At 39.8% G+C, this 13,796-nt stretch overlaps 1 protein-coding gene across 10 annotated transcripts in view; it reads left to right on the top strand.

The window, feature by feature from the left end:
• Positions 1-13,796, top strand: part of TENM3 (teneurin transmembrane protein 3) — a 399,330-nt gene that overhangs the window by 350,230 nt on the left and 35,304 nt on the right. For all 10 annotated transcript variants that reach the window (XM_085222460.1, XM_085222461.1, XM_085222459.1 and 7 more), the window contains 3 exons: positions 5,443-5,710; positions 6,074-6,217; positions 9,149-9,398. In XM_085222460.1, the coding sequence (XP_085078586.1) occupies positions 5,443-5,710; positions 6,074-6,217; positions 9,149-9,398 (662 nt within the window). The remainder of the gene's footprint in view (positions 1-5,442; positions 5,711-6,073; positions 6,218-9,148; positions 9,399-13,796) is intronic.

Genomic DNA, 13,796 nt, shown 5'->3' with positions numbered 1-13,796 from the left:
AGGACATGAGCATGGGTGCTAATGTATGTCCTCAGAAGCTGTAATGCTCAAATGCTCTCAACTGAAAGAGCTGTGATTGAAACCTGTTTTTTTACCTCTAACATAGGCTGTGTTAGATTCCTCCATCTCAGATACCTGGTCACTAATGTAGTCTTCTTGCAATCTTAAAGCAGAGATGCATTTCAGGAAAGGAGTATTTATCTCATTGATTTCTGATAAAAGCTCTGCGCTCTTTCTCTCCTCTCTCTTCCTCTTTCTCCCACCCTCACAATGTCATAATTACATAGGACACACTTCTTCCCATTCAGTAAGAAATGTACTTGCATCTTCAAGGGAAACATAGAAAATATATTGAAATGTTTTCATTTAAGCTTTCAAGGAAAGAGTAAAATCATCTCAAAAAATCATGGAAAAGAGCAAGCTTAAGGTAAAGATGTGGGAGAATTACAACTAAACGCTCTTCCAACCTATACCACACTAGAAAATCGTTGCTTTTATCCTATCTTTCTGCGCCTTTGGTGGCTGTACATCAGTTGAAAGTAAAGATTTGTAAAACACAATCCACTGAAAAGCAGCTCTTATTTACCTGTTTTGTCAACAGACAATAGATTCGGTTCCTGAAGTAAAAGGCTTAGATGGTGTATAAATCAAGAAAAAGTAATAGCAGAAAAATATGAACAAACACCTGTTTTCTCAGAGTACTTGTAATGTTTAGATTAAATGTCTTTTTGTGAGCAATTGGACTAACAAAGTCTGGATTCCAACTGATTCCCACCTGCTGCTGTTGTCTGCCACATCCAGTCCTTCCCCTGCACTGCACTGAGCCTTTGTCTCATGGGAGTACCACTTTGGATACTACATCCCTGCCCAAATCCTTATTTTTTTTATCTTAAATAAACCCAAAAGGAAGGTTATTTTATCGAGTTTGCTTATTTCACATGTGACTGAGATTGGCTGCCAGGTTCGAAGGGTGGGAAGTCTGACAGGCAGGACTGATTTCCTTAGAAAAAAGGGTTATATTCTCACTGGATCTTTGGTGCTAAGTTCTAATGCTAATTTCTGATGAGGAGAAAAAAGTACTGTTGGCCATGGATTCAAAAAAAAAAAAAAAAAAAAAAAAGTGCTCTGTAAAAACATCAAGGAGTATTTTCTTCTGTTTCTTCTGTGTACCCTGACCGTTGTACAGGGTGATCCCCTGCTTCAGCAGGTGGGAGCTGCACAGCCATCCTGCAACATACCCCTGTAGGGTCAGATTCATCTCAGAAATGCATCTTGCACAACAGTCTGTCTCCCAAAAAATTTTCCAATCTGATAAAAGACAAGCAGTTTCAGATTCCATCCAGAGCTGTCTGCTCAGCTCTGGAAGAACTGCTATAAATCTTTTTATTTTAAAGGGGGTGATGCTAGCTTAAAGCACAGGAGTCTGGATGAAAGCACAGAGAAACAAAGCATTCCCCATGTTCTTGCAGTTGACATCAGTCACCCTGTTGATGCATTGTGACAGCGCTCACTGTCACGTATAGGAGAAAATGATGTGCTGCTGTAATCATCATCATCCCTTGGAGTGCTTCATCATCCCTAGGAGATGATGTTTCCAAAAGAGTGTACTTAGTGGCTTATGAATCCCAAAATGATCTGAGGGGGAATTAAAGTCTGTACTGAAGAAGCAGCACAAAAGAAAATGGAATAAGAGGGCAAGCAAGGGGAAAGAAAGAATAAAGCAGGTGGAGGGGTGATCACACGCCCAGCAGACCATTATTCAAGAGGGATGATAATAAATACGTGTGAATGAAATTTGAACTACTTAAGCATGAGTTTTTATCTACTCTTAATCACCAGCTAGCACGCACAGCCTAGACATAACTAGCTGGGATTAACCAGTGTTAAACTATGTGCAGGCAGAAGGTCAGGCTAAGGTGGAGCTGCTTGTGGGTATTACATAATGTTGTTGCTGTATTTTCCTAATATAATAAATATATTGCAGTGTGACCTGGCAGAAACCCAGACATGAGTTACAACAAACAATTCTGAAACTGAATTTTTGCGGCTTTCCTTCTCCTACACTTCCATTATACACTTTGCCAGGCTCTAAGGTGCCTTCAGCAGGAGCTGGGCAGCTAACCCTAACCATTCCATTGCCCCAGGTGTGGAGATGAATGAAGACTGACAAGCTTCCCTTCAAACATTTACATGTCCTTGTTTTCTAGCAAATTTTCTGATTTTCTCCTTCGTATTCTGGTGTACCTCTTGGTTTATGCTTTCACTGACACATTTTAAGGCTTCTACTTAAAGAATTGTAGTTCTACAGTTCTTTGGTTTTGAGCCTTGTTCAATAGCAGTAATTGTCAGTTTTTCTACCTATGTCTAAATGTGCCATCTTTACCCCTTTCAAACCAACATGATGTTTCATTTCAGTACAGCTGTTCAACAAAACAGAGCAAAGCACCTTGCTCTGACATATGGACTTAGGTTTGTGCTCTTTTGTGAAATTTGTTCTCAAATCATTGTTGAAATCACTCATTTTGACAAAAATAGATGGCATGCAGCAGGCATTTCCCCCTAATTTAACGTACATTCTTCATTAGACGTTCTTAATAGTACGAGAGTACGTCTCCTGAATTGCATCATGTAGTGGAGCAGGAAAGCATTGCAGAGCCTGGCAGAGGGAGTCCTTGTGGCTGCAGGAGGTGAGAAGCCCTGCACCATTTTTGTGCCTCAGTCACCCACTTGAACTTTGGGGCCAGCAAAGCTCTGTCTTTGAGAAAATTGAGGCGACTCTCATCTCAGTCCTGTAGCTTAAGTGTTTCACAGCTGTCCTCCCAAGAAGCTTGATTGTCAATAAATAAAATGTCAGCCATTAGAATGTGGCGGGAGGGCTATAACTCAGCCCCCGTGGGGTATCAGCCTTTCTGGAGATAGTGTGATACTCTGTCGGGAGAACACAAAGTACAGACAGATTGGTTGTGCTGGCGATTCCTGATGTGACTTTTATACCCGGTGACTTTCCTGATTGCTTTACAATTGATGTGTTGTCATGGCTCCCATAGGATACTCTCTGCTGTGCCTGATGATTTAACGTTTCAGATGAACATTAAACTGTTTAATTCTCTTTGTAATGCTTGATTCTGAAAGAGAGATTGAGATGCATAACCTTACCTCTGGATTTCTAAAGTTCGCAAGAAAATAAGTTACTACAGGGAATATTTTATGGAAAGAAGGAAGTTATAAGTCAGATTTCCAGCAGATGTTTGAGGCTTCTGCAGAAACTAATAATAGGGGTTCTTTTTTTTTTTGTTTTGTTTTAAACCTTGCTGAGAACCGCGTGTGTCCTACTTTCTAATTTGATAGTAATCCACATACACAGTGGAATTTCTTGGAAATTGAAACTTCAAGGTGTCCTCTTTATTGCCTGTTATCTCAGGCAAGAGTATTGGAAGACCACCTAAGTGTTTTAACGCTGCTCTGCCACAGTCGAGGTTGTAAAAGAAACTGTGGTCTTAACAGGAGACCAGCGAAGTCCATGAAATTGTGCCCTATTACAAGTGTATTATTTCTTTTTCTCCTCTTGCTTACAGAGAACTCCATCTGTTAGACCGGTTTTAATGTGCGGTAGATGAGAGTCCTGCTGATGTCCTGAGGAGGAATCTGTCTCAAGTTCACTGATGTTTTGTGTTGTTCCTTCAAAGTCTTAGAAAGGGGATATGTTACAGTTGCTTTTCTCTAGAGAGTTTTTCTTTGTGCAGAAAAGACTTGCTTCTCCTCTGCCTTAGATACTGTGTGTATATTGGACTGAGGGAGAGCAGAATAGATGTACAGAAGGAAATTATGCTGCTCACCTCCTTCCAGGTGATGGTATTGCTTGTCATTTCTCTCAGCAATGCCAGGTTGTTGGTGGGGAAAACTGAGACATTCAAAGACTAAGAATTACTCTGAATTTAATTTGTCTAGTCTCTTCCATTGCCTCCTTTATTTCCCACTGCTCCGTTATAGCCTTACTGGAGATGAAGAGCCATATGCCTACATATATCAGATTTAAGTGTTCATTTCAGACAATGAGCCAAAATACTATTTCTGATCTGTTGCTGTTGTTGTTACTGCTGTGAAGGAGGCAGATACAATTAATAGCATATAAATCTTTACATACCAGTAGCAGTGCTAACATAGTTAGTGGTGGAGCATCTGGTGCCCTCCTAGAGAACATAAAACCACATTTATTTTACTGTGTTCAACACAGTCAGTTGTTTAAAAGCAGTGCCTACGGGTTCTCTAGCATAGAGAGCAATGGTGAAATCTTGAGCTAATGTAGCACTACTGCTTTTGATCCCACAGAAGTCTCAAGCTTTTTGTCAGGGGATATGTGTGCTCTCATGAAGGCTGCTTTCTGCTGGTACTGATTTGTGTTTGGTCTTCAGACTTCAGGACTAGTAGACAGGAAGATAAAACAGAACTTCCCCAGAAAGTGCTCCTTCGACACCACCAAGGCTCTGGGCTTGTGATTCCACATCCTTTGCCTCCAGTTATGTTTATAACCGTGTCTAGATGCTTCTTTATCTTTATTTTCAATAAGCAAGACCACTCGCTGGCTGTTCAGCTGAAGTACTCACTCTCATTGCTTAGGGACATGATTCCCTAATAGAGTTTTCTGTCCTGACGGACGGATAGGACAATATTGGCTGTCCTCATCCACGTTGCGCAGAAACCCCCCACATCCATTCATCACCCACTGAAACTACTCAGCTCTGGAAGAGAGGAGGTGGGGGGGGGTAGGAACCTTTTAAAAATAAAATTGAATCATTGCACCTCTCTGAAATGAGAAAGTGGTGAGCTGATGTCTGAGTAGTGAATATTGATCAGGAAATATGGAAAAGCTTTCCCTGAGGCATCCTACTTATCTCTCTGAAATAAATGGAAGAATGCTCAGGTTTAAAGTATTTACAATCCACAGATAATGCAAATAATAAACTACCGAAAAGCCCTTCCTGCGTTACACATGAACTAAAGGAGCAACTAGACACCCTAACCCAAATCTGAAGCCCTGCACTGTTTCGAGGTTCCTTTGCCTTCATTAGGAGATGGGCGGTAGCCCTCAGGTAAAAGATGCTTTTCTGCCTCTTTTGGAAAAAGCATTTGAGAATGTTTCTTCTTCTTCAGACCTTCTTCCTTAAAATAAAGGAAGCGTCTCTGAAATCCTTCAACAGAAAGTATCAGCTAAGCAGCTTCAGTACGACAAAGGTCGAGCTGTACTTTTCAGAAGGAAAGAAAAGGTGAAAGACCACTCATTATTGGTTTTTATCTAATACCTTAACTGAAGGCCAGATTTAGATGATAATTCATAATGAACTGTCATGTAGCATCATGTCAGGCATCTTTTTATAATATCTGCATTGTGCAGTTTCATTTCCAAATCATTCAAATAGTGCCTTTTTTCTTACCAACACGCAGGTACTTCATGAAGAAACTACAATACCGGGAACCGATTTGAAGTTATCATATTTAAGCTCCAGGGCTGCAGGATATAAATCTGTTCTGAAGATCACTATGACCCAATCTGTGATACCATTTAACTTAATGAAGGTTCATCTTATGGTGGCGGTAGTGGGAAGACTTTTCCAGAAATGGTTCCCTGCATCTCCAAATCTGGCTTACACTTTTATTTGGGATAAAACTGACGCGTACAACCAGAGAGTCTATGGATTATCTGAAGCTGTCGGTATGTGTGCTAAAAAGAGGGGTTTTTGTTTGTTTGTTTGTTTGTTTTTTGTTTTTTTTTCTGCTTTACTGAAAATAGAGAGGCATACTTTTCCCATACGCAATAGCATGAGATGGATTTCTTCTATACCTGTTCTCATCTACTTCCTTTAATAACTAAAATTACTTTTATAAGCCAGGATTAGGTTTTAAAGTATTTTGGAATCCCGTTCGGTATTTTCAGTATGTCTCTAACAAAGTCGTAGGAATTCTTGCGTAGCCTGGGAGAGCAGTAGAATGTACATAGTTCAGAGACTTCCATTCCCTAAAGTAGTCACCTGAGCAAAGTTCTATATTCAATGAGGAAACATATTGTTTTTTTCAGTGTCTGTGGGCTATGAATATGAGTCTTGCTTGGATCTGACGCTCTGGGAAAAGAGGACTGCCATTTTGCAGGGCTATGAACTAGATGCCTCTAACATGGGTGGCTGGACGCTGGATAAGCATCACGTATTGGATGTTCAGAATGGTAAGGAGTTAAGTTTCTTTGTGCCAATTTCAGTGTTTACCTGCTCTGCACGCTAGGCATCTCGTTCCCTTCGTTTAAAAAAAAGAAGGAAAAAAAAGGGAAATTATGAGATGTTTTGCATCTGATAAATGCTGTGAGTTTTACAGTGCATGTCATGTTTATTACTTCTGCAAATACTTATGCATTAATAATAGCATCTAACAGCAACAATGTAATTCTGCATTGGATATGTTCACCAAAAAAAAAAAAAGCAGTTGAGATTGTTATTAAAAATTTAGTGATGCTAAGGAAATGCTGTTTCTCAAGCGTTTGTAGGTTTTCAGCATTGTTGGCATTCATCCGTTATATGGTAGCAATATCTTGAACAACGTTTCCACTTTCATTTCTCACAGTGTGTGAAAATAAAGTGGTGGTAGTGGGCATCCCTGCCAAATCGAGGGCGCTTCACTCCCAGGGCAAAGTCCCTCATTTATATCAGAGGTTTTTCCCTGCTGCTCATGATATCCCCAGCCACAGCGTGGCTGCTGGTGGGAGCTGTTAGCACACAGGTACTGTCTGTTCCAGAGGATGAGCAGCTGTTTCCACTGTCGTGCCATGTAAACTCTTCCATGAGGTACATCCTCTCTGGAGTGCTGTGGTCAGCCCGATGCCCAGCAGGTGACAAATGATGCTTCCTACAGGCAGTGAGAGCCTGTGTGCCCCTCACTGTCGGAGCAGAGCCTGGTTGCTAGCGAGCAAGTTCTCCATCCTCTCAGCAGGACAGGTTTCTAAAGACTGTGCCATGGCATCAAGGTCAGTTGGTCCCATGTGCAGCTCTCTGGTGGCTGCCATGCTGAGTAAACCTCAACTGAACGCTGCACAGGAGGGAATTGGGAACAATTTGGCTGAAAGAAAGGTGAAGAAGGCAAAGTTGCATTGCTCAATGTGGGAGTTGGTTGCACTGTACTTTTTTTGGCAAGGAGAAGCCCAGAATTCTTCCAGCAGGGAAAGAATCACTTCTGTGGTACCTGTTATCCCTCACAGGTTTTCTGCAGTGCCTCCTTTTTTTTTGTGAGATGCACTAAGTATCACCTAAAGCATTGCTTCTAGCTCATTAAGACAAGCAAGGTAACCAAGTACAGGGAAGGGTGACATTGTAGCGTCATTGTACCTAATTTAAAAACGAGGTGAGGAAGAGTGCAAATTCCAGAAAGGTAATCCACCTGAAAATGTAAGGAGCTACAACTATAAATACATACATATGACTGATTCTGTTGACAAGTCGAATCAGTGGCAGCTTTAAATTATGTTCAAAAGTATGTATGACAAGTAATGACTTATCAAAGTGAGGTGTTTAATTGAATAAACAAAGTGGAGAGTTGCAGTGACAAGGCAGGTGAGCTGGAGAAATTTATTCAGAAGGGAGTGCAGACACTGTTTGCACGGACATCCCCGGCTCTTGCAGTAAATAGTCTAATGTGCATCTCGTAGTCTGTGATAATAGAGGAGAAATGTGAAGGACCCATTTTTCAAGGTAATGACAGAATAAATCAGGTGCAATAGTGCACTGTGCTGACTTGTAGAATTCCTCTGATGAAAATTATAGAACTCAGCTATTTCAGGCAAAATTATGGTTCCATGATTGTCATAAATGATGTAATCATGGGAGAACGGATTTCGTATACTACTAATGTATTCTGGCTTTGACTATTCATGAAAAATACATTCTCCTTCTTTGAGTTAGATTACTTATTTAGATTACTTGTCATTAAGTTCCCATAAACCATTTTCATTCTTCCCAATTTTATTGCTCTTACGTGTATAATCTACCAAATTTTATAACATTATCAAGTAGTGAAGCCACCTAAAGTATTTAAAGAGGCAAAGTATTTTTTCCGCATACTTGTCAATACGAAGAGTTCAGTTTTGGGGTGGGGATGGAAAGAGGAATCCATCTTCAATTTCTTCAATGCATCCCCAAAGAGGAGTGTGTTCCCCAGCCCCAGTCTGCCTTTGGAACTGTACAGACAACCAATACAATGTGCATTGCTGTGAAGTACACGTGGCTTACATGGATCGTACCATGGACAAACACATTGTGACTTACAAGCACCACCATGGTAGATTGCACCGTGATGGATTCATTGACATCTTCAATACTGAGGGTTCTAGCAACATTTTAATATGCTATAAAATGAAATGTTTTTTTTTTTTCCAAGACTGAAGACTTAACACAACATGTGCATTTTTCTCCTCAATTTCCTATGGAGGCATAAGGAAAAAAAGTACTGCTGAAACATCACTTTGTCTCTATGAAATTGCTGTTCCTTTCATGCCTCAAAGCAGAATTAAGTTTAGGAGGCAGGTTGGCCTGGCACAAGATTTTTTTGTTGTTGTTTTTTGACTTTTTTAATAACTGCCTGTAGCTGTAGACATGGTACTGAGGCAGACGTTGTTGCCAGAGGTACATTTTCATTGTGAGCTGCGTAAGGAGCTTTTTACAGTGTAAGATTCAACTTTTTTGAAGTACCTCTTTAATTAATATTTACAGTTTGCAGCAGTAATCCAGTTTCGATGACATTTGACATCACATTTATAGTTAGCTATAGTAGCAAATAATTTTTTTCCCTTTTTATAATACATACATGGGTGAAATTTCAGTCATTTCGTGAGAATTCCAAAATGGACATATTTAAAATAGTTCTTTCTACTTTCAACAGATAAGATAATTTAATGCTTTCTGTGTGTTTTAATGTATTTGTGACTTAATTACAACTATAAATGGTTTAATTAAAAGTTCTCTTGGAGTGAGGAAAAGCATGGTCCTTCAGAAGTCCTTTAAAGTATATTAAACCAAGAAAAGGAAGTATTGTCTGTGTGTCATTTCATGTATATGCATCCAAAACTTTAATAAACCACTTTTGATTTTGTGTTTTTTGCATTATCTGTCAGGAATCCTCTACAAAGGAAATGGTGAAAATCAATTTATATCTCAGCAACCCCCCATTGTCAGCAGCATTATGGGCAATGGAAGAAGGCGCAGCATCTCCTGCCCAAGTTGTAATGGTCAAGCTGATGGTAATAAATTACTGGCTCCAGTTGCCTTAGCTTGTGGGATTGATGGCAGTCTTTACGTGGGGGATTTCAACTATGTTCGACGGATATTTCCATCTGGAAATGTAACTAGTGTTCTCGAGCTAAGGTAAGTTTTTCTCACATCTTGGACCTTTAGAATTGTGAGTTACTGCTGCAAATAATGTGTATGTAACAAATTTCTGGCACTGTGTAAGTCAGAGTTTTCAAATGCTTGTGGAAAGAACAGGAAGTCGATTAATAAGATTTCGGTACATTTGAAATAGTATATAAAACTGAAGTTAAAAAAAATACCATGGTAAAATATCTGAACTCTACACATCCAAACAGTGAGAATTTAATCTACTCAGAGTAATTATTCTGTGGATTTGAAGGGTTAACCTACATAGTTGGGGTGAGCAGACCGCTTCACTAATGACAGATTTAAATGTTGCCTTCTTTTCCTCTTTTAACATCCGTTCTGAGTATTTCTCTAATAATGTTTTTCTGTTCTTTTTTACTTGCTCCCACCAAGAAATAAAGATTTTAGACATAGGTAAGCATTTCTTAAAGAAGATTTATATTTTTCTAACTGTTCCTTTTTCTTTTTTAACAAATGAATGCTTATAATGGACTAGTCATTTCTAAGATGTATTATTAGAAAGGAGGAGTATTTTTCAAAAATAATGAGTTCATATGTTTTAGTTATGTCAGCCGTCAGGTGGTATCGTCCTCTCGGATACGAGGTCCTATTTTCTCATCACTCTCTGTCCTCAGTCAGGCTTCCCTCTGTGCTGTATGTGCCCTTCTTTCCTTCATGCTCCTATCTTCTCACTCCCGTTCCTTGCTGGCACTTCTGCTGATTCTACCAAAGCTCATTCATTAATCAGATCCCCCAAACCTCATGAGGATGGCATATAACTACTAGAATTACAGAAGTATGAAGTGAGTTCATTTCATTGACCCTTTGATGCTGAGACTTTTCGGGCTCACATTTTAACAGACTTTTTCTTTAAAATGGAACTTTTCTTAGTTGTGAAAGCTGAAATTGTCGCATAATGGGACAATTCCAGGAGTTCAGATGTTAAAGTACATCAGGATTTACAAGATTTGTCATAGACAGAAGGTGAATTGGAAGGTTTGTAGTACAGCGTCCCTCTGTTGCAGCATAGGTGCAGTAGTGGCACAAACAGATATGTGAGGGTGGATGCTTAGAAGTGCTTTGCCACAGCAGCTGTGATGGAAAAGTGAGCAAAACCAAAGTCATGCTGAAATCTTGTTGGATATGTGAAGCCCTACATGACTTTGCGACAGAATTACTAATTACCAGGTTCAGTAGCTCTGCAGGGCCTCTCCTTTTTTGCTGCCAACCCTTTTCCTTCCTTGTTGTTAAACAAAGAGTGCCATACCTCAGTTATCCTTCAGCCCAGGTGATTTTTTTTAATTCACTTTGTTCTGGGCATGGTAATTCATGAAGAAGGGCTTTATGTTTAAGAAATTGTTTCAATCAGATGAGACAAAAATTTCCATGACTTAAAGGCATTTGCACTGGTGCTGATGATGAGAACTGAGAGATGATGCATAGTCTGGCTGGTTTGAAGTTACTTGCCAGGTGTTACTTGGAGGCAATTTCTTCTCTTTAGTGGTTTTAAGTTCTCATTATTAAGTTTAATTTGTATTTGATATTCTACTTCTAAAAGAAATACATCCCTTCTGAGATTACAGGCTGTGATTGCAACTGTGATAAGATGCTGTCTTGACAAATGTACAGAATACAAAGTTATACACAAAATGGGAATTTGGCAAGGTGGGGGTTGGTCTCTGCTTCCAGGTAAGATGAGAGGGAATGGTCACCATCCCTGGTGGTGTTCAAGAAACGTGGAGATGTGGCACTGAGGGAGGTGGTTAGTGAGCAGTATAGGTGGTAGGGAGACAGTTGGGCTGGAGATCTTAGAGGACCTTTCCAACCTCAATGATTCTGCGATTCAGTGGTTCTGAATGCTAGCTGGGAGCTGCTACTACTCACCTGCAGGCACCATGCTGCATGTGGGCTGCAAAGCCTCTCCCACCTCACAGCACCAGTGCTGTAAGTTACAGAGACACCGCAGATCGGATTATCCTCCAATGTATCAGTGACCTCACATTTTTTCTGTCTGAAAGCTGAGCTGGTGTCTTTACACAAACTGCTGCCTCCATGTGATTAATGCTATAGGCATTCACAGAAGAGGTAATTTTTAGAAGGACTTTGAAGACAGGAAGGTCACCTGCAGGCTATGGCACGATCCCAGAGAGTCCTTAGGGAGACAAAAGAAAGTTCAGTATGGTCTGAAAACAGCTTTGAGTTTAGAAGGCACACAGTGAAAGGGAGGGTATAGATCAGGGAGAGTGTTTTTAAGAAGCGCTGCATGGAGAGTGACGCAGGTGATCTGAGGATTTGAAAGAACAGCAGAAGCAAGGCAAGGCGATGGGAAATAGATCATTATGCCAACAAAACAGCACTTAAAAGTATGTTTTTGTAATATAAATTTTATATTAAGAGAACCAACAACAGAACTGGGAAAATAGGGGAAGTCTGGTTGTGGAAGAGGCCTGAGCTGTGCATGCACTTGTGTGTCCTTTCAATCATTGACACTGTTATTAAATGCAGCTAGAATTAGTTAATTTGTTCTTATTTGTATTTATTGGGCCCCACTTGGGCATGTAGCTGCTTAGTGGTCAGAGCTCCTTGCAGTGACAAAGCGGTGTTCAGTGAGTCGAGACATCACCGACTGCATTTTATTTCTTGTTTTTTTTTATGTTATTGGTAGCAGGCAGAGCATTAGCATTATTTCAAACTACAATGAAATAGAGTAATCTTCATGCAGCTTTCCAGGTTAACCCTGTAGTACTATTTTATGCACATGCAATGTGCGCATGTATTTTCTGGCTGGGAAGTTTGGTGGTTTTCACTGGTCAGTTACCCAGTTCCTAAGAATGTGCCCTGCCCTGGAGAATTAGTGGTCGTTTCCTTCCTCAGCTTTTAACCTTCCCTTGGAAAGAAAATTGAGGTTAAGGCTGCTGTCTTGTCTCAGCAGGAAACCATAAGGCATCTAATTAGGGCAAAATGAAAGGTTTACATTGATTCAATAATAGCACCCTATTCGGTTCCCAAACTTGGGGGTAGTTGGAGTCTTTTTGGATATACTGAGAAAATATCCTTAAAAGATAAGATGTACTTTTCTTAGGATTATACACTAATGACTACTAGTCGATCCTGCATGATCGTATGAGTTCATCTTGCACCCTGAATAACTGCATCGTTTCAGTTGGAATTAATTAAAACATGGAAATGTTTTCATACTTACAAAGAGGGCAGCTTTAAAAATTCCTTCTAGATAGAAATGATTGTCAGGTATAAATTACTGATCGATTTCATGACTCTTCATTCCAACAGCTGAAAAACACAATTCAGACAATGCCAACAGAGGTGAAGAAAAATACTTTAATTTAGATTTTAGTAGTATAAGAGAGGACTTTCTTTTAAATTACAATGAAATAAAATGTAATTGCACACTTTGCGTTCTGCAGCATTGCTTATATTTGAAATGTCTGCAAAGTTTCTGGAAGACCAAAGTAATCGTACAAATGGGTGTAATTTAATTTGCAGCCTATGGAGGTATAAATAATTCGTACACTACACAGTGATCGTATAAATGATCTCTGCATAAATGAAGGTTCAGAAAACACCTTTAAGCTATTTGGTACGTTGGCAGGAACGGGTTTCTAGCAGACAGAAATTGGATGTAAGGCCACACTTAATCGCTTTCAGACATGCTGTATAACATCCGGCTCTGTAGCTGGGCTTTTTAAGAGGTGCTAATCACTGCGTATTTGATTTCATTAGTCTGCTTCACTTGACTTTTTCCTTCTGAACCAGCGTGTTAAAAGCCTTAAAACCAAAGCAAATCCTATTTATGCAACACATTTTTCTGTGTTTCTGTAATTGGATAGCTATAAAAATCTGTCCCTACTAAAAGACAATTTGTTCACAAGTTGTTCCTGTTGATCTCTTGTTGCGTTTTCCAAGTGGCAGTACATAAAAATGTGTTACATTAGCACAGTTATGTATTTACAAAACGGGAAGAAGAGCGTTCTGAGAACAGATGTTTGGATATCACCAGGATGGGGAGATGTGTTTCTGTGGCGCTTTTGCAAACATCAGAAGTGGAACTGACTGTTCTGACACTGATTCAATCCATTAGGAGAGCATCTAAGATTACCTCCTGTGTTTACATGACCTTATTTCAGTTCTTCGTGCCGTAAATTAGGTCAGGAATCCTAACTGCGGTGGGTTAAGTTTCTACATCATAATATATCAACCCAAAAGGTGCTCTCCAGGGTAGGTTTTTTCACCAGCAGGGGAGAAAAGGTAGTAATTCTCAATTATGTGGCACCAGTGGAGAGGCAAAATGTACGTTTCTGGCAAAATGGTTAGCAATATATATTTTCACTGTAATAAAGACTGAGTTGGCATAGTGGTTTTGTGCCA

Source organism: Meleagris gallopavo, chromosome 4 (assembly GCF_905368555.1).
Source record: "Meleagris gallopavo chromosome 4, MGAL_WU_HG_1.1, whole genome shotgun sequence".
NCBI classification, from domain to species: Eukaryota; Metazoa; Chordata; class Aves; order Galliformes; family Phasianidae; genus Meleagris; species Meleagris gallopavo.
The sequence above is the reverse complement of the archived record's forward strand: the minus strand, read 5'-3'. Positions and strand labels throughout refer to the sequence as shown.